This window comes from Somniosus microcephalus, chromosome 3 (assembly GCF_052327205.1).
Source record: "Somniosus microcephalus isolate GS21.2 chromosome 3, FLI_Smic_1.0, whole genome shotgun sequence".
Taxonomy (NCBI): Eukaryota; Metazoa; Chordata; class Chondrichthyes; order Squaliformes; family Somniosidae; genus Somniosus; species Somniosus microcephalus.
Genome location: NC_140989.1, coordinates 262,047,172 through 262,066,881, shown reverse-complemented (window position 1 = coordinate 262,066,881; position 19,710 = coordinate 262,047,172). Strand labels below are relative to the sequence as shown.

Here is a 19,710-nt window from a genome sequence, read left to right as displayed (position 1 = left end):
GACTATGTCTTATCAAGAATTTGCCAAGAAGCTGGAAGAACTTTGAATGCCTATGTTAATCCAGTTTATATGTAGTGTAAGTTGCTAATTTTGTTTCATAGTATATTGCCTACATTTTTTCTTCCGTAAAAACATGTTATTTTGTAGGAAAATCTTGGTGTAACCTATATAGTGTTGTCCAAATTGTGATGTTTCCAACATCTACATTGACAGGAAGTGCAGTAGGCATGCTAAGTTTTCTTCAGTAAGTAATCTACCAACATCAATCTTAATTATTAAATTGGAGCTACACTAACTTAATGTGGCAAAGAATAAAGACAAGGTTTGTAATTGGTGTGGTCTGCTTCCAGAAATGAGGAAAGAGAATCACCTGCAATGCCTTCTCTTCCTGCTCCTGTACCATTACTTTTGGAGTCCCCCAAGGATCTATCCTTAGTCCCATCCTACTTCTCATGCATGCCTCGGCAACATCATCCATAAACACAATGTCAGGTTCCACATGTATGCTGATGACACCCAGCTCTACCTCACCACCTCCTCTCTTGATCCCTTCACTGTCTCTGATTTGTCAGACTGCTTGTCCGACATTGAGTACTGGATGAGCATATATTTCCTCTAACTAAGACCAAAGCCATTGTCTTTGGTCCCCGCCACAAACTCCGTTCCCTAGCCACCGACTCCATCCCTCTCCCTGGCAACTGTCTGAGGCTGAACCAGACCGTTTGCAACCTTGGTATCGTATTTGACCTTGAGATGAGCTTCCAACCACATATATGCTCCATCACCAAGACTGCCTACATGCACCTCTGTAACATCACCCGACTCCGCCCTTACCTCAGCTCACCTGCTGCTGAAACCCTCATCCATGCCTTTGCTACCTCTAGACTTGACTATTCCAAAGCTCTCCTGGCCAGCCTCCCATCTTCGACCCTACATAAACTTAAGCTCATGCAAAACTTTGCTTCCCGTATCCTAACTTGCACCAGGTTCTGTTCACCCATCACACCTGTGCTCGCTGACCTACATTGGCTCCCGGTCCAATAATGACTCAATTTTTAAAACTCTCATCCTTGTTTTCAAATCATTCCATGGCCTTACCCTTTCCTATCTCTGTAACCTCCTCCAGCCCTACAACCAATGTTCTCCCCAATTTTTTTTTAGGTGTCCATTCACAGTTTCGCGCATGTGCAAAATTTAACATGGGAAAAGCTGATCCCGAGCTTAGAGGGAACATTGCCGACAACCCTCCGAAATCTCTACACTCCTGCAATTCTGGCCTCTTATACATCCCTGATTGCATACATCCAGTATGTCTTCATCACCTATGCAATAAATGAATTCTTCCCCAAAATACAATGGGGGACAATTTTTTTGTACAGATTATTTAATAGATTGTGTTATTTTAGGATTATTTGTATATACATGACTAAGATTAATATTGATACCCTGGGCAACATGTAGAAAAATCTTGCTGTGTTTGTTCCTTATTACCTTAATCCCAAAGCTACACTTCGATCAATACTAAGATCATCCTTATTAATAAGATATCATTATCTACACGAGTAACAACATTCTTTATAAATTGGCTGCAATGCTTCTTATACATATCTCTAAAAGTGTCATAGAGAGAAGATTTGTGAAGCATTGACAGTTGTTATGAGCAAGTTGATGAACATTGGGGAGCTCTCAGTGGATTAGAAACAGGTTAATGTTGTGCCCATTTTTAAAAGGTTGACAAAGCAGATGCAGGCAACTAGTACATACCCATTAGTCTTACTTCCATATTGTGCAAAATACAGGAATTCATTACCAAGAGTAACCTTGAGGATTGCATGCGTGAAATAATCTAGTAAAGAGCAGTCAACATGGATTTTTTTTAATGCGGTTTATTTTCATTTTTGGGTTGTGTGCCAAGGCCGGCATTTATTGCCCATCTCTTTGATACAACTGAATGATATGCGAGGCCACTTCAGAGAGCAGTTCAGAGTCAACCAGGTTTAGAAGGAGAGAATGCCGCCCGACCAATCTCCTTCATCTTTTGCAGGAAGTGACATTCCAAGAGAACTGTGGAAGGGCCTATGATATGGCGTGGATAGAGCTCCAAAAAATAATTGACAAAGTTCTTCATGAAAGGCAACTAGTTAAGCTCAAAGTTGTGGAGATTCAGAGTAAAACTTGGCAGTAAATAAGAAATTGGCTTAAGGGTAGAAAATAGTAGGCACTTGTTAGAAGCTATGCCAGGGTAGGGGAGGTGATACATGAAGAGCAGGCATTAAAAGGAAGCAGCTTAAAGTTCAAATTTAAAGGGACAGAAGAAATCAGTTATAAGGAATTTTAAATTGTCTTTATTTTTGAACTAATATTTAGTGTATTCATCCGCCTCGCTACCTTTCTTTCCTCCTTTAAGACGTTTCTTAAAACCTACCTCTTTGACCAAGCTTTTGGTCATCTGCCCTAATTTCTCCTTATGTGGCTCGGTGTCAAATTTTTTGTCTTATAAGACTCCTGTGAAGCGCCTTGGGACGTTTTATTACAATAAGGTGCTATATAAATACAAGTTGTTGTTGTGTATTCATTTGTTATATTTTAGTTTACTGCTAATGTTAATTGAGTTAAATTATTTGTTGCCATATAATGTTACATGTGTTTTCCACATCACAGCATGATGAGAATATTTATTTAATAAGACAAGCAACAAAATCATTGCTGTAGGGTACAGTGGCATGTCTTTTGGGGTATACTGAACATACTTACTTTTATTTTTGGAAGCTGAGGTATGAAAAAGGATTAGTGTGTTATGCCTAGCCTTCATACAGTAAATTACTTTGAAGTGCGACCCCTGCTTTGTAAGTGAATGCAGCAGCCATTCTGCATACAGTAAGGTCCCACAAACAACAATGAGATGAATGACCAATTAATTTGTTTTAGTGGTTATGGCTGTGGGAGGACAAAAGGAGAATATATTACTCTTCTTTGAACAGTGACATGGAATCTTGAACCTCCACCTGAACTGTCAAAATGGACAGATATCATGTCCCAAAGATGACAGTCCCAATAAAGCAGCATTCACCTCAATACTGCACTCTAGGCTGGAATTTTCCGGGGTGTCAGCGGGCGGGATTGATGGCGGGTTGGGTGTGAAAGTTTTTTTTTGACAGCGGATCGGGAACTCGCTGTCAACCCGCCGCAACGCGCCTTCCCAATGTCGGGTCTGTCAGTGCTGAGCAGACCTGACAGACAGTGGCGGGCAATCCAATTAAACTCATTATAACGTACCTAATAGACCCTGAACAGGCTTTTTTAACTTAATTTTTAACTTTAACTTCATGGCCATGGAACCACACTGTTCGGGGACCACGTCATTCAACCTAAGGCGGGAGTTCAGTGGCCATTGCTCCAGCTGATTACTTGACAACTTCAAATATACAGTAAAAGCTCCCACCGGACAGATCATCACTTTCCTCAGCCACAAGCTGTTTCTGAGTCCATTTCCAGCACAGATTCTGCAGGTTTTCCACTTTCCACTCACCATCCACTCTCACCTCAGTGGAAGAACTCTCTCACCATTGACAGAATGATTCTGTCATCTCTACTTCACTTACCATCTATTCCATCAACATGGGTGCTCTTTATACTGTCTCTCCTTGGTCCTCAGAATCCGACCACGATCAGCCCCAACACCAGCAGCACCAGGCACTCCAGCAGCACCACCCTTCTCTGCAATCACCTGATGCTGCACAGGACAGAGGGCATCAGCACTTGAGCATATTGCTGCCTGCGAGGCTAGGGATGGCCTCACCATGGCCAGATTTACTTCACTTGATGCTGTACACTCTGGCTGCCACATGATGTGCCAGGTTGGCACCACCATAAAGCACCCCTACAATGTCCAAGCCATTCCTTTCACACTCACCACCATTGTGGGGTGGGGGGGGTGGGGGGGGGGGGGCGGAGGGGCGGGGGGTACCATTATGTCTGACCATTCACTGCAACTCACTAAGCCACTTCCAAAGGTGCACACAAATCTGTCCAAGAACAGAAAGTGTTGAAAATAAAGGTTTCAATGTTTGACAGCACATTAACAGAGACTTTACATGAACATTGGATAAAACACCCAAGTGTGTTGTTAGTTGGTATGATTGCACTCAAATGAGGGTGAGTGTGAGGGGTGCCCCATGAGATGGGGATGTGATAATGTAGATAGAGAGGGATGGGTGGAGGTGCAAGGTAAATTGGTGTGAGTAAGAATGTGCAGAAGTAGGGTAGAGAAGACAGAGTGATGAGGATGTGATGAGAGGCACAGGAGGATGAGGTTGAGTGTGGCTTTGTACTAATGTTTCGTGATCTAATGAGATCATTGAAAGGTTTGCGCCACTGCACCCAGGTCTTCCTGATGACATCCCTGCTTGTGACCTCCTCTGTGATGTGCAACCAGACTGTGTTGGTCTCCTGGGGAGGTCTCTTCCATCCATGGGAAGGGAAGAGGACCTCCCTGTGTGCTGTGACTCCCTCCATAAACATAAGGAGGGAGTCATGGGAGAATCTGGGTGCAGCCATGCACCTCTGTGCAGTGATTGTCAGTGTTTGCAGCACTTCAATGCTGTAGAACACTGACAGCACAAACGTCAAAAGGTGGCCATGGTCCCTTTAAGGAAACCGGCTGATGACGCATCATCAATGACGTCACCAGACCCGCTTCCTCTAATTGGACCGGGAAACATGCTGGGCAGGCTTAACAAGCCCCATCAACGTAAATTCATTTTAGACAGCAGGATGGAGCCAGCAGCGGGGCCATGACCCACCATTGACCTGGACCCGCTGAGGTGAACAAAAACCCCGGCCCTAGAGTCAGTCGACATTTTCTGCTCATGTCCTGGAGTTTTTTTTAATTCATTTATGGGATATGGGCATCGCTAGCAAGGTCAGCATTTATTGCCCATCCCTAATTGCCCTTGAGAAGTGGGTCTTGAATGCACAAATGTCTCACTCAAATGCAAGAGTGCCACCACCTGTGCCAAGGTGAAACTCAGAATGATAAAAATACCAATTAAATTACGAAATACAACCATCCCAACATTAAAAAAAAATTAAGTAAGTGGAAGTGTTACATAAAGTACCACAGAATAAAAAACACAGCCGTTCAGATGTCTATACTCCACTGAATTCCTGACACCAACTTCTGATATTCATGTATCCCATTTTCTTTGATTAATCAGTTTTAACAACTGGCTTCAGGTAGCCATTGTATATACAGAATACAAGATGAGTCCTGTTGTAGTGAGACATTATAGCTGAAGTTATTCAACCACATTCATGCCAATGTGAAGTGTCTTTGGCTGTGGTTTAACATGAGCCACAGTATGACTCCAGGGTAAGTTGCAATCTGATCTGTGATTCCTTTAAAGCTATAAGACATGTAACCACCTTTAGTAGCCATGGTGTGGAGATGCCGGAGTTGGACTGGGGTGGACAAATGTAAAAAGTCACACAACACCAGGTTATAGTCCAACAGCTTTATTTGAAATCACAAGCTTTCGGAGCGCTGCTCCTTCTTCAGGTGAAGTGGAGAAATGCATAAAGACACAGCTTATATAGTCAGAGAATCATGTCAGATGTTTACAGGTAACCTTTCCAACTGCCATTAATCACACCTCGGCAGAGAGATAATCACAGCAGTCAAAGGTGTGAATGGTGTCCAAACAGGTCAGTCAGGGAAACATTACATCAAAGAACAATGAGGTGGGGTCACAAGGGGTCAAATATTGCAGATGCTGGGGTCTGTATGAAAAACAAAAAAACAGACAAAAAACTTTTTTTTTTTTTTTGGCTGGAAATCACAGCAGGTCCGGCCGCATCTGACATGATTCTCTGACTATATAAGCTGTGTCTTTATGCATTTCTCCACTTCACCTGAAGAAGGAGCAGCGCTCCGAAAGCTTGTGATTTCAAATAAAGCTGTTGGACTATAACCTGGTGTTGTGTGACTTTTTACATTTGTCCACCCCAGTCCAACTCCGGCATCTCCACACCATGGCTACTATCGACACCACAAACTGCCGGCTCAAAGTGGAGAGGATCTCCAAGAAGATCGCGCATATCGACACAGACATCAAGTTTCTACAGAGATGCAAGAAAGCAGACAAGATCCCAAAAGGACTTCAGATCACTAACCCACTCAAGTCGACCTACAACACAGACTACGCTGAGAGACTCTGCCGTCGTACCTCTCGCACACTCCTCAACCATCTCGTACACCAGCTCTACAGCAGACGCCGCAACCTCGAAACCGAGATGGAGTCCATGTTCTCAGCCTGTGCTCAGGACGCAGCAGACCAGCTACGAGACACCGCCAAACAAACAAGGCAACGGAACTACGCTACCTACATGCACACCAAGAACAGGAAGCTTGAGAAACTTGGCATCACCAGCAGCAGCAACCAAGCCTCCCCCGGTACCACGGTTGAAACCACAGGGAAGTCCATCGTCAACCTGTCCGACCACACCCTTCAACCAGACGAAATTGAAGTTCTCAGCCGAGGGCTCAATTTCTGCCCCACCACCAAAATGGACCCCATCGGTCTCGCGGCAGACACAGAGGAATTCATCAGGAGAATGAGGCTCCGGGAATTCTTCCACAAATCCCAAGATGTCAGCAGCGAACCCAATGAGACAATCAATGATCCGGAACAGCAAACAGAGGGATCCGCAGTGCAGCAACCGAAGAAGAAAGAGTCAAATTGGACCCCTCCGGAGGGTCGCTGCCCGAAGCTTGACATGTATGCTCAAGCTGTCAGGAGATGCATCAACGCCAGATTCATCAGCCGCACTCACAAGACAGTCCAGAATGTCACCCGAGCACAACGCAACGCCATCCACGCTCTCAAGACCAACCGCAACATCGTCATCAAACCAGCAGACAAAGGAGGTGCCATCGTCATACAGAACAGAACGGACTATTGCAAAGAAGTATACCGACAACTGGACAACCAGGAACACTACAGACAGTTACCCGCAGATCCGACCAAAGAACACACCCGCCAACTCAACAGACTGATCAAAACCTTCAACCCAGACCTTCAAAGCATCCTACATGCTCTCATCCCACGTACTCCCCGCGTGGGAGACTTCTACTGCCTCCCAAAGATACACAAAGCCAACACACCTGGACGTCCTATCGCATCAGGCAACGGAACCCTGTGTGAGAACCTCTCTGGGTATGTCGAGGGCATCCTGAAACCCATCGTACAGGGAACCCCCAGCTTCTGTCGCGACACTACAGACTTCTTACAGAAGCTCAGCACCCACGGACCAGTTGAACCAGGAACACTCCTCGCCACGATGGACGTCTCGGCACTCTACACCAGCATCCCCCACGATGACGGCATCGCTGCGACAGCCTCAGTACTCAACACCAACAACAGCCAATCTCCAGACGCCATCCTACAACTCATCCGCTTCATCCTTGACCACAATGTCTTCACCTTCGACAACCAGTTCTTTACCCAAACACACGGAACAGCCATGGGGACCAAATTCGCACCCCAATACGCAAACATCTTCATGCACAAGTTCGAGCAAGACTTCTTCGCTGCACAGGATCTCCAACCAACGCTATACACCAGATACATCGACGACATTTTCTTCCTATGGACCCACGGCGAAGAATCACTGAAAAGACTACACGATAACATCAACAAGTTCCATCCCACCATCAAACTCACCATGGACTACTCCTCAGAATCAATCTCATTCCTGGACACACGAATCTCCATCAAAGACGGACACCTCAGCACTTCACTCTACCGCAAGCCCACGGACAACCTCACGATGCTTCACTTCTCCAGCTTCCACCCTAACCACGTTAAAGAAGCCATCCCCTATGGACAAGCCCTGCGAATACACAGGATCTGCTCAGACGAGGATGAACGTGATGGACACCTACAGACACTGAAAGACGCCCTTGTAAGAACGGGATATGACGCTCGACTCGTCGATCGACAGTTCCGACGGGCCACAGCGAAAAATCGCATAGACCGCCTCAGAAGACAAACACGGGACACAACCAACAGAGTACCCTTCGTCATCCAGTACTTCCCCGGAGCGGAGAAACTACGCCATGTTCTTCGCAGCCTTCAACATGTCATCGATGACGACGAACACCTCGCTAAGGCCATCCCCACGCCTCCACTACTCGCTTTCAAACAGCCGCCTAACCTCAAACAGACCATCGTTCGCAGCAAATTACCCAGCTTTCAGGAGAACAGCGACCACGACACCACACAACCCTGCCACAGCAACCTTTGCAAGACATGCCAGATCATCAACACAGATACCATCATCACACGTGAGGACACCACCCACCAGGTACATGGTACATACTCATGTGACTCGGCCAACGTTGTCTACCTCATACGTTGCAGGAAAGGATGCCCCGGAGCATGGTACATCGGCGAGACCATGCAGACACTGCGACAACGGATGAACGGACACCGCGCAACAATCACCAGGCAGGAGTGTTCCCTCCCAGTCGGGGAACACTTCAGCAGTCAAGGACATTCAGCCTCCGATCTTCGGGTAAGCATTCTCCAAGGTAGCCTTCGAGACACACGACAACGCAAAATCGTCGAGCAGAAACTGATAGCCAAGTTCCGCACCCATGAGGACGGCCTCAACAGAGATCTTGGGTTCATGTCACGCTACATGTAACCCCACCTGATGCAGGGTCATCCAGACTTGAGTCGACATTGGCTTGTTCTCTCTACACGGATGCGGCCGGACCTGCTGTGATTTCCAGCCAAAAAAAAAAAAAAAAAAAGTTTTTTGTCTGTTTTTTTGTTTTTCATACAGACCCCAGCATCTGCAATATTTGACCCCTTGTGACCCCACCTCATTGTTCTTTGATGTAATGTTTCCCTGACTGACCTGTTTGGACACCATTCACACCTTTGACTGCTGTGATTATCTCTCTGCCGAGGTGTGATTAATGGCAGTTGGAAAGGTTACCTGTAAACATCTGACATGATTCTCTGACTATATAAGCTGTGTCTTTATGCATTTCTCCACTTCACCTGAAGAAGGAGCAGCGCTCCGAAAGCTTGTGATTTCAAATAAAGCTGTTGGACTATAACCTGGTGTTGTGTGACTTTTTACATTTGTCCACCTTTAGTAGGTCATCTCATGATCCTTGGGCTTTACACCGGCTGTAGTTCAACTGTAGACTGCCGAGAAAACATAATTCAATGTGCCCAAGCCATTCACTGGACGAGCAGTCCACTTTATAACCTTAAACACTTTTAGTAATATGAGGGGCACACATTCACCACCACGTTAAAATGCATTCATAGAGCTGCTTTGTCATGGAACTCAATATGAGGTGCAGCTGGCAGTCTAACTCTGTCAGCTTTGCATTGTATTATATCTGTCTTTGGCCTTGAACAATGTATGTACCCACTGGACATAACACATTTATCACTCACATGTTACAGTGGGATTCACTCATCTTCTCGATATGGTGGCAGACCAGAACCAATGTCAGATCCGCTCATTTCCTTGCAACGAATATTATATATAAGTACTAAAGGTCTGCATGTAATCAAGATAACAAATACAATTTTACCTTGGCTTTTTCAAATGGGAATTCTCTGCCACATGATAATGAAAATATTTCCCAAGAATGTGAGATAATCTTGGTAATTTCGACCAGTTTACAAACAACCAACTCCAGCCCCTACCCGCAATCCCACGTGCGGACTCCAGCCCCACCCACAATTCCGCGTGCAGACTCCAGCCCCTACCCGCAATCCCACGTGCGGAGTCCAGCCCCCTCCCCGCAATCCCGCGTGCGGACTCCAGCCCCTCCCCACAGACCGTGTGCGGACTCCAGCCCCTTCCCACAGCCCACGTGCAGACTCCACAGCCCCTCCTCACAGCCCACGTGCGGACTCCAGCCCCTCCCCACAGCCCGCGTGCGGACTCCAGCCCCTCCCCGCAATCCCGCGTGCGGACACCAGCCCCTCCCCACAATCCCGCGTGCGGACACCAGCCCCTCCCCGCAATCCCGCGTGCGGACTCCAGCCCCTCCCCACAGCCCACGTGCGGACTCCACCCCCTCCCCACAGACCGCGTGCGGACTCCAGCCCCTCCCCGCAATCCTGCGTGCGGACTCCAGCCCCTCCCCGCAATCCCGCGTGCGGACTCCTGCCCCTCCCCGCAGCCCGCGTGCGGGTCCAGCCCCTCCCCGCAGCCCACGTGCGGGTCCAGCCCCTTCCCGCAGCCCGCGTGCGGACTCCTGCTCCTCCCCGCAGCCCGCGTGCGGGTCCAGCCCCTCCCCGCAGCCCGCGTGCGGGCTCCTGCCCCTCCCCGCAGCCCGCGTGCGGGTCCAGCCCCTCCCCGCAGCCCGCGTGCGGGTCCAGCCCCTCCCCGCAGCCCGCGTGCGGACTCCTGCTCCTCCCCGCAGCCCGCGTGCGGGTCCAGCCCCTCCCCGCAGCCCGCGTGCGGGCTCCTGCCCCTCCCCGCAGCCCGCGTGCGGACTCCTGCCCCTCCCCGCAGCCCGCGTGCGGGTCAAGCCCCTCCCCGCAGCCCGCGTGCGGGTCCAGCCCCTCCCCGCAGCCCGCGTGCGGGTCAAGCCCCTCCCCGCAGCCCGCGTGCGGGTCCAGCCCCTCCCCGCAGCCCGCGTGCGGGTCCAGCCCCTCCCCGCAGCCCGCGTGCGGACTCCAGCCCCTCCCCGCAATCCCGCGTGCGGACTCCAGCTCCGGAATCCCGCGTGCGGACTCCAGCCCCGGAATCCCGCGGGATGTCTCAGTTCCGAACTCTTCTGCTTTCTGATGAAGTGGGAACAAAATCCGTGCAAACTGATTTAAAGAATGTTTCTATACAACAGGAACACGGATAATAAAACTCGATAAATGAAAAGTGACACTTCAGCACTTTTTGGACAGCCACTTTTTCCAGGTTGACCATTTTGCCCCTTATCTTGTTCCCAACTTGAATAACCACGTTGTGCATTGGAATGAGTTTTCACCCAGATTATTTAACACTTCAAAACAGCGGATCTTGTAAAATATGTTCAACAGCAAAGTTACGATGGAAAAGAAATGACTCAAGTGCCAATAATGCAGTGCACGATCTTTTATTATCAAAAAGTACATTAACCAATGCAACGGCGCTCAGGGAGAAAGGTGTAGCAGGGAAACACCAGGGGTACTTTACTTCAAACAGTATTTCTTTTGGGGGTTTTGGGGCACACCGGCACCAACGATCTAATCCTTTTTTTTTCCTGAACAAAACTGTTTCGGCTGGATCCACTCGACTTGACTCGATGTGTGACCCAATTCAGACATAAAACATGGAATTGAAGCGCTTCCTTTTAGACGGGTCTTTCACGTTGACTTGGTCGTAAGGGCACTGCGAAGAGAATTTCTTTTAAAAAACTGAAATGATTCCTTCCCGCTACGGCCCTGAATATAAAGGGCACCTAACAGTTATACACTGGAAGATTCTTCACACATAGGAATTAACGTGGGATTAAAAAAAAAGTCCGTTTCCTTGGCAAGCTGCCTCCAGGCTGAAGAATGTAACTGAAAGACGCCGTTGAAACAAATGGCATTGATTACTGGTCAGGAAACCGCACTTCCTAAACGTGTCTCCCCCAGTGCCGAGCTTGGTTATGTCCAAAGTGATCGAGCCTATTAGTGTCATTTACTGATTTATGTCGGGGTTTCTCGGTTTGAAAAAAACAAAAATCCCAATTTAATTTTAACTCACCAATAAAGTTATAAACCTGTCCCGCCGATCAGTTGGAAAGGCGCATGGAAAGTTACGAAACTATGCTTAGAAAATCTTAAACCTTTCTTTACAATTAAAAATAAATCACCTTCAATATTTAATTTTTATCAATCGTTTTAAACTCTAAACGGGAAAATATAATATTTGAAATGTTCTTCTTTGATGCAATATTTAAAAAAAACCTCTCCTTGCATCTTTGGAACTACATCCCAGCATTATCTAATCCCAATGGTAAAGTTCTTAAAATCTCTAAGAATTAGTCTTAATAAGTTTCTTTTTTAAACAGTTACAGATTTGCAAGGAAAACACTCATATCTGTAATACAATAAAATCCTGATAACTGCCAACGTACAGCCAAAGGGTCAAACATCAGGGATAAGATTTATTTTGGAGTTTGAGTCTGGATTTACAAGATCAGGAAAGAGGAAATTCCTGCTGGAAATAGCAGGCGGATGTAAACAAAGAAGGTCTGTTACTCACGTGTCTGCAAGCGGAGCCGCAGCATTTCCCGCGCTGCAGGTGGGCCAGACGAGTGAATACCAGGTAGCCGCTCTCCGGGTCCACGTAGGTCTGCTGGTCGGCCTTTAACAACACAAAGGGGACGTCCAATATTGGGAGCATACATTGCAAAAACAATAACGGTAAAAGGTGAATTTTAAGGTTCTGATCTCCACCGACTCCAGACAGCGCGAGCGGACCTCCAGCTGGGAAGGAGCCAGGTTCTGCAGGTTGTGCTCAAAGCTGCTGGGGGAAAGGGCAGCGCTTTACCCAAAGGGATTAGGAGAGGCGCTTCATTAGGTTTCCAAACTGAGTTTGCACGGATAGTTTGTAAACATTTGGCAGATGAGCTGGATGTTTATTTGTGTTTTTCCCGTGTTGTGATTCCAGTGCAGCTCAGGGAAACATCCTTTTCAGATGATGCTTAGCGACATGGGGAGGGGGGATATATACGTCTTTACACCGGAATTTCCATGATCACATAGTGTGAACAAGTTAGTCGCTCCTTTAATTTACAACAACGTATTCATATAGCACCTTTAATATAGTAAAAACATCCCATGGTGTTTCACAGGAGTGTTATTTGACACGGAGCCACATCAGGAGATATTAGGACAGGTGACCAAATGCTTGGTCAAATAGGTAGGTTTTAAGGAGCCTCTTAAAGGAGGAGAGAAAGGCAGAGAGGTTCAGGGGTGTAATTCCAGAGCTCACAGCCTAGGCAGCTGAAGGCACCGCCATGTATGGTGAAAATTTAAAGACATGATTTACTGTGCATTGGTTTTGTGAAGAAAACTATTGCAGATCACTTGAAGAAGTTCTAATTAATTGTTCCCATTGGATCAATAGATGTAGCTATAGACTTGCAATTGTTATTACACACACATATTTATATGTGGCATGATTTTATTAACAATGTGTTGACTATTATTATGCCCATAAACCAAGCAAAATGTCACTTCAAAAAATAAAATGATAATACAGCACGCAATGGATTCATCATTTTCCTTTGGGGATGTTGATGATGATGTATAGAATAAGGATAAACTGATTACTGATTTGTGGCAGTTTTTTCATGTCTGACATTTTCCAATAAATATGGCTAAATTGGAATATAATGTTCAACACCATCTTCAACTCAACCTAAACCAACAAAAGGGGGGTCTAAAAACTCAACATGATTTATCAGATTACATTGCAACTCAGGCATTTGAATCTTAATATGCAGTTACAGTGCACAAAGTGAAGTGAGAGCAAGTCACTCTTGAATTCGCTGCAATTTGAAGAGCCAAATTACACCTTTCCAGAGAGCTGAACACAACTCCAAATCTGAGCTATAATAAATTAAGTGGTGTAGGAAATGCTAAAATTATATCCTAGTGCTTTGGGCAGTGGTGAAAGAGACAGTCTGTAAAGCCCCAGAAAAAATGGAATTTACTGAACAGTAAGTTGAAATTATGTGGATTCTTGTTTGACTATATTCAATTTTGTTGATGCTGACCTATCATAATTATAACCTATGTTTATGTTTAGTTTGTGCAATACATGTTTAGTTGTGTAAGCTGATAATGAAGGTACTAATCTCATTACACCTTTCATTCCAAGTTTACATATTCCAATTGTTTTTGATAGCAATCAATTTATTTAATTTTGTTCAGAAGGCGATATGGATTGGAAAGCTCTCCTGATTCAATCAATCTGCAAAGGACAATTTGGGAGGGTGCCAGTGGGGGGTGGGGTGGGGTGGGGGCGATACGTTTAAGGGGGTTAGGGTGAGGAGTGCAGGATTTGATGAGAGGAATTTAAGCATCATTGAATCACAACGCTGCACATGGGAGGAAATTGGAAATGGGAAATCTGAACTGCCCAAGACCTTGTTTACACGGAGGGAGGGATATGTGCTTTGGGTGTGAAACCACCAGCTGCTGGGGGTTTCAGTTTCAGGTCCCAAGTGTGTTGAGGAGTTAGACCACTGGTCTGAATGCGCAATTACACAAGTTTAGCTTTGTAGTGAACTGGAAACTGTTTGGTTGTGACACTGAATTGTAGTGTAAACACAAGCTTAAGGAATGCGCTTTTTAGAGATGTCAGATCTGATTTTAGACAGTCCAATAACTTAAAAGCAATTGTTACATTGTTGCTAGAAACTGCAATGTTTCCATAAATTGAACACTTTTATCTAGTCGTAAAATGCTTGCTGCCCATTCTCATTTTTGAAGTTTAATTGTTTCACAGGAATAGCAGCTGAAATTATATTATGCTTTGCCCAAATCAATGCACCTAATTTAGCTGATTGCTCAGGAAACAGTTGTTACACCTAGTGAAACTATTTCATTACATTTACATTTTATTTATTTTTGAATTATTGGATCAGGCTGAAGTGAGCAGCTTTTATTAGATATGAGACTGCAGTGGCTAGACAAGTAGATCAATAAATGATTTTTATTTTGGCTTATATTATTTGTGCTGCACATATAGCGAGTCTGCTTCCAATCTGTTATATTACCTGTATCATCACACCTCGATGCAAATCATTTCTAAAGGTGGGTTTATGTTATTTTTCACAGGTGTCCAAACAGCTATTTCCCACTTCAGCTATGTTTGGTGCAATTTTGGTTACTCAATTATGACCATTTAACCATGAGTGAACACAGTACAGTATTGTAAAACAGATTGGAACTGTTATCAGAAAATATTACAGAATAATCATAATGTCTGCAATCTAATCCTACTGACACACTGTTTTGCATTTGTAAGCTCATAGTAATACACAGAATAAACAACAGGAATTAAACAAACCCCTTGGGAACCTGGGGTGTATTTTTGAATCCACTAAGTTCAATGCTTAAAGCTGTTTCCTTTTTAAGTAGAGATCCAATTCCCTTTTGAAAGTTACCTTTGAATCTGCTTCCATCACCCTTTCAGGCAGTGCACGCCAGCTCATAACAACTTGCTGAGTAAAAAAAAATTCTCTTCATCTCCCCCCTGACTTTTTGCCAATTATCTTAAATCTGTGTCCTCTGGTTGCCGACCCTCCTGCCAGTGAAAACAGTTTATCCCTATCTACTCTATCAAAGTCCCTCATAACTTTGAACACCTCTATTAAATCTCCCTTTAATCTTCTTTGCTCTAACAAGAAGAATCCCAGCTTCTCTAGTCTCTCCAGATAACTGAAACCCCTGATCCCAGGTACTGTTCCAGTAAATCTCTGCATCCTCTCCAAGGCCTTGATATTCTTCCTAAATTGTGGTGCCCAGAATTGGACACAGTACTCTCGCTGAGGTCTAACCAGTGATTTATAAAGGTTTAACATAACTTTTTGCTTTTGTACTCTATGCCTCTATTTATAAAGCCAAGGATCCCTTATATATACTTTATTATTGATGGGAGCAGTACCCCAAACTTTAAGGAGTTTGTCTAATGTCTCTTTTTTGTTGCAAATGGGACAGATTTTGATGTAGCAGGGCATCTAACGGTCTTTGCCGTTAGACTTGTGCCTGCACCCTTCAGCTCAAAACATTTTTGCCCACTAAGTTGCTGAAAGTGCGAGTTAATAACGGTGCAGCGAGGAAACAGGGCATCTGGGACCTGAGTGAACAGGACATATGACTGTGTATCTCCTTAACCAATCAGATTGAAGGTTTGAGAAATAAACAGCAGAAGGAAGGAAGTGTGAATTAGAGTGGAGAATTCAATGTTAAATCAGTTACACAAAGCGAAATAGAGAGGGAAAGAAAGATTGGATTAATAGAGAGAAAAACGAGGCAGAAAAGAAAAAGAAAAAAGTTTAAATTTGACATTTTTACAATCTCCAACAACAATTAAAACCTGAAGGAATGAGAATTTTCACTTGTAATAGTTAATTTTCAGGTTGATTGGTAGTAATTAACAATTAGCACGTCATTAAAAAGGTACATACACTCTAAATGACAAGACTTATGCGTCTGTGGTATCTACTATGCAAATACAGCAACTTCACACCATTCAATGCATTTCAATGGTGATGTAGTCAGCGAGATGTTGTTTCCACAAAGCTGGGGCAACGCATCACAGAGAACAACTTTTCGATATTGGCATTCAACCACGCATCTGCTACACCATTTATGGTACCATTTATGCATAAATAACAGTGAGCGCCATTAGCCTCACCCTTAATTTGACAGCAAAATCTGGGCCAATGGCTGGAATATTTACCTGCCAATGCACTGGGAGTGGGAAGGCGGGCCTGGTAGCGCACGGGAAACCCGAAAGTAGTTGCAGCATGTCTGTCAGTGGATTTTTAACCCAGCCATTGCATTTGCATCTGACTTCCAGGTTTCCTGACCAATTAGTGTGAGCAGGCGTGATGACGACACGCATGGGTCTATTTCAGTTGAACCATTTAACTGCGAAGATGGAAGTGGAAGGATTGTCCAGGTGGGGGAACTGAGGAAGCAACTGCATTAATGGAGTCCCAACATGGCAAGGCTGCACCTCGCTTAAATGATGCTTCCCTAGAGCTGATGCTGCATTCAGTAAGGGCCCGCAGGGAGATTCTCTTCCAAAGCTGACTTCAGCACATCACTCCTCGTATGTACTTACCTTGCAGGTGCACCCAATCCTATCTGTCCAGGCATCTAAAGCACATCTTCAACATTCCGATTGCTAGTGCGATGACAGTTCTTGTGGTCATGTGGCTTTGATTATATCTCTCCTGGGCTCCTAATGGGTGACATCGGGGGGTGTCCTTGTCTCCAAGGAGCCAGCCGCTAACTCTGCATCGATGTCTGAAGAGCTCTGGGAGGGTGGACTGGTGCAGGATGAAACATCATGGCAGCTGCCTGGGAATCTTGCACAGACCTGCATGATGATATTTTTGTGGTTGTATATGAGATGAACATTGATGGAGTGGAAACCCTTGCAGTTGATGAAGACTCCAGGGTGATCTGTGGGTGCCTTGATTGCCACATATGTGCAATTGATGACTCCGTGGACCTGTGGGAAGCCACCCAGAGCCACAAAGCTGAGTGCCCACTCATTCTGACTGGCCTCATCAGTTGCAAAGTGCACATAATTCCCGGCCCTGGCAAACATGGCATCAGTCACCTGAGTGATGCACTTCTAGGCAGCAGATTGCAAGATTCTGCAGATATCTCCTGCAAATCCCTTTAAGGAGCTGTAAGGTGAAGAGATTGAGGGCAGTGACAGCCACTGGCAAAGCGTGCCCAGCAGGTCCACTTGGCAGGAGGTTTTCTTCCAGGAGGCTGCAAAAGTCTGCGACCACCTGACGTGATACCCCGAACCTCCTGAGGCACTGGTGTTTCCGACATGTCCAGGAAGTTGATCCTCTGCCTATATACCCTGTGCTGGGGGTATCGCCTCCTGCGAGGTGCACCTCTGTGCTCATCCCCTCTCTCCTGTGGAGCGGCAGGTCAGTGAGGAGAAGCCCGTTGCTCCTGCTGGTGCTTCTCCTGCTGCTGCTCATCTTGGTCCTCATCTGAAGTCCAAGGTAAAGCTGCAGAAGCGGCGCCCATGCTGAACCGATGCTTGACAGATGGAAAGTGTTGATCAGACTCTCAAAAATCTAAGGTAGCAGAAATGTCCTCCAAAGTGGTGGAAATCAGCTGCAGAGTAGTGAAAGCACACTCTTGGAACAAGTCCTGTGAGCAAAAGCCTTTCAGTTAGGCAAGGGAGCAGGTGTGAGGTCTGAGTACTTATAGTCTTATCTGCCTGTCAGATGGTCAACCCCCTCAATTCGCGCTGTCATCTCGCCTTGCTTTCAATGGCGAGTTCCAGGAAGCCCAAGAAACATGTGCACTCAAAGTTAAAACTCAAATCTGCAGTTAAAACACGTCCTAATTGCCTCTTAACATCTTTTAATTGCCAACCCGCCTCTCCCACAGGGGTTTCTCGGAAGCAGCCGAACCTGCTCCAGTTAAATGCGGAAGTCGGCGCTGTCAGTTTCACCACTCACCAGCTCCCAAATCCACTCTTTGCTGTTAAAATCCACCCCCCCCCCCCGAGTTTACAAATGCAAAGTAATGCGTCAAGAGGATGACGTAGTGACGTTTGAGTATTTTTAACGCACATTTTCCCTTTCCTGTTGTTTTTTAAAGTACAGCACAGTTAAAAATATTTCAGCCTACACCAAATTGCAACGTTGCATTTCCCTATTGATGAATGAAAGGTGTTGCAAGCGACTCCAGTTAGTCAAAGTCTGGCCGGGCTGGACTTTATTGACTGGGAACAAGTATGGCAAGGGCTGGAAAAGCAGGGTGGCACATTGCGGGCAATGACTCACCTTGCAGGCCTGGCGATGAGAGGCGGCGATTTCCATTTCACGCGCTGTTAACGCCGCGGCTCCCCGGGGCTCCGGCTGCGGCTCTAGCTGCGGTGCCCCGTCCCCTGCTCTTCCAGCCGAATGCTGCCGGCCGCCCGGGCTGCCCCGACCCTTGGTGCCTCTCAGATTGCAGCTGGAACCCGGACTGACCTTCCAGCCAAGTGCCGGGGAGACACACAGAGTTTTGAACACATTTCTTCCAATATTGCAAGTAACGCTCGGCCACTTCAAAGTATTTTGTAACAAAATTGGGTTGAACTGCACCGGGAGGACAAACATTGCAATGATTCAAGGTTTTAAATAAAAATTCCAAAAAAGGCCGCCGACATTCACAGCACCGGACCATCGGGAAGGTTAAATTACAAAATAGATAGGTTTAAAATTCCGAAGCGTACATGAAACAGTAAGATATCTTAATTAACCAAAGAATATCGCGTTTGTTGTGGAAACATGACTGGTTTTAGCGGAATATGCTTCCTGATGCGCGATAAAAATTTTGTTGCCACCCGGATGCTTGAACAGTGACACAGCTTTTAGTCTGGTATTGTAAGTGCAAAAAAAAATCGGTGGTTTATCTCCACCCAGGAAATGGTGCACATGGACAGTGCAGTTCAGCTTGTGAGCTGACACAAAAGGACAGTGCAAAGAAATCATGGTGCTGCAGGTTTAGAGTTAATGGCCCAGAAATTGCTGGAATGGCACACCTTTCATTTAAATGTTTAGTCCACCTAACCTTAATTTAAATTTTTAGCCCATCTAACCTCAGTTTAAATGTTTAGCCCATTTTTATTCATTCACGTGATGTGGGCATCACTGCCAGGGCCAGCATTTATTGCCCATCCCTAATTGGGAAGGTGGTGGTGAGCCACCTTCTTGAACCGCTGCAGTTTGTGTGGTGATGGTACTCCCACAGTGCTGTTAGGGAGGGAGTTCCAGGATTTTGACCCAGCGACGATGAAGGATCGACGATATATTTCCAAGTCAGGATGGTGTGTGACTTGGAGGGGAACTTGGAGGTCATGGTGTTCCCATGCGCCTGCTGCCCTTGTCCTTCTAGGTGATAGAGGTCGCGGGTTTGGGAGGTACTGCCAAAGAAGTCTTGGTGAATT

At 45.9% G+C, this 19,710-nt stretch overlaps 1 protein-coding gene across 1 annotated transcript; it reads right to left on the bottom strand.

Annotated features, from left to right (window-relative positions):
* Positions 1-11,112: 11,112 nt before the first annotated feature.
* Positions 11,113-19,112, bottom strand: c3h1orf53 (chromosome 3 C1orf53 homolog). The gene is made up of 3 exons (XM_085982404.1): positions 18,563-19,112; positions 12,265-12,366; positions 11,113-11,403 (listed from the first exon to the last, which is right to left on the bottom strand). The coding sequence occupies exons 1-3, from the start codon at positions 18,878-18,880 to the stop codon at positions 11,332-11,334; spliced, it is 492 nt and encodes a 163-aa protein (XP_085838530.1). The 5' UTR covers positions 18,881-19,112; the 3' UTR covers positions 11,113-11,331.
* Positions 19,113-19,710: the final 598 nt, after the last annotated feature.

Bases quoted from the DNA above. Each gene is read 5' to 3' on its own strand.
- c3h1orf53 (XM_085982404.1), bottom strand. From the start codon at position 18,880: ATGTTTGTCCTCCCGGTGCAGTTCAACCCAATTTTGTTACAAAATACT. The intron at 12,367-18,562 runs GTGAGTCATTGC...GTGTTGTTAAAG, and splicing joins CTCATCGCCAGGCCTGCAAG to GCCGACCAGCAGACCTACGT. The intron at 11,404-12,264 runs GTGAGTAACAGA...TTCTCTTCGCAG, and splicing joins GCGGCTCCGCTTGCAGACAC to TGCCCTTACGACCAAGTCAA.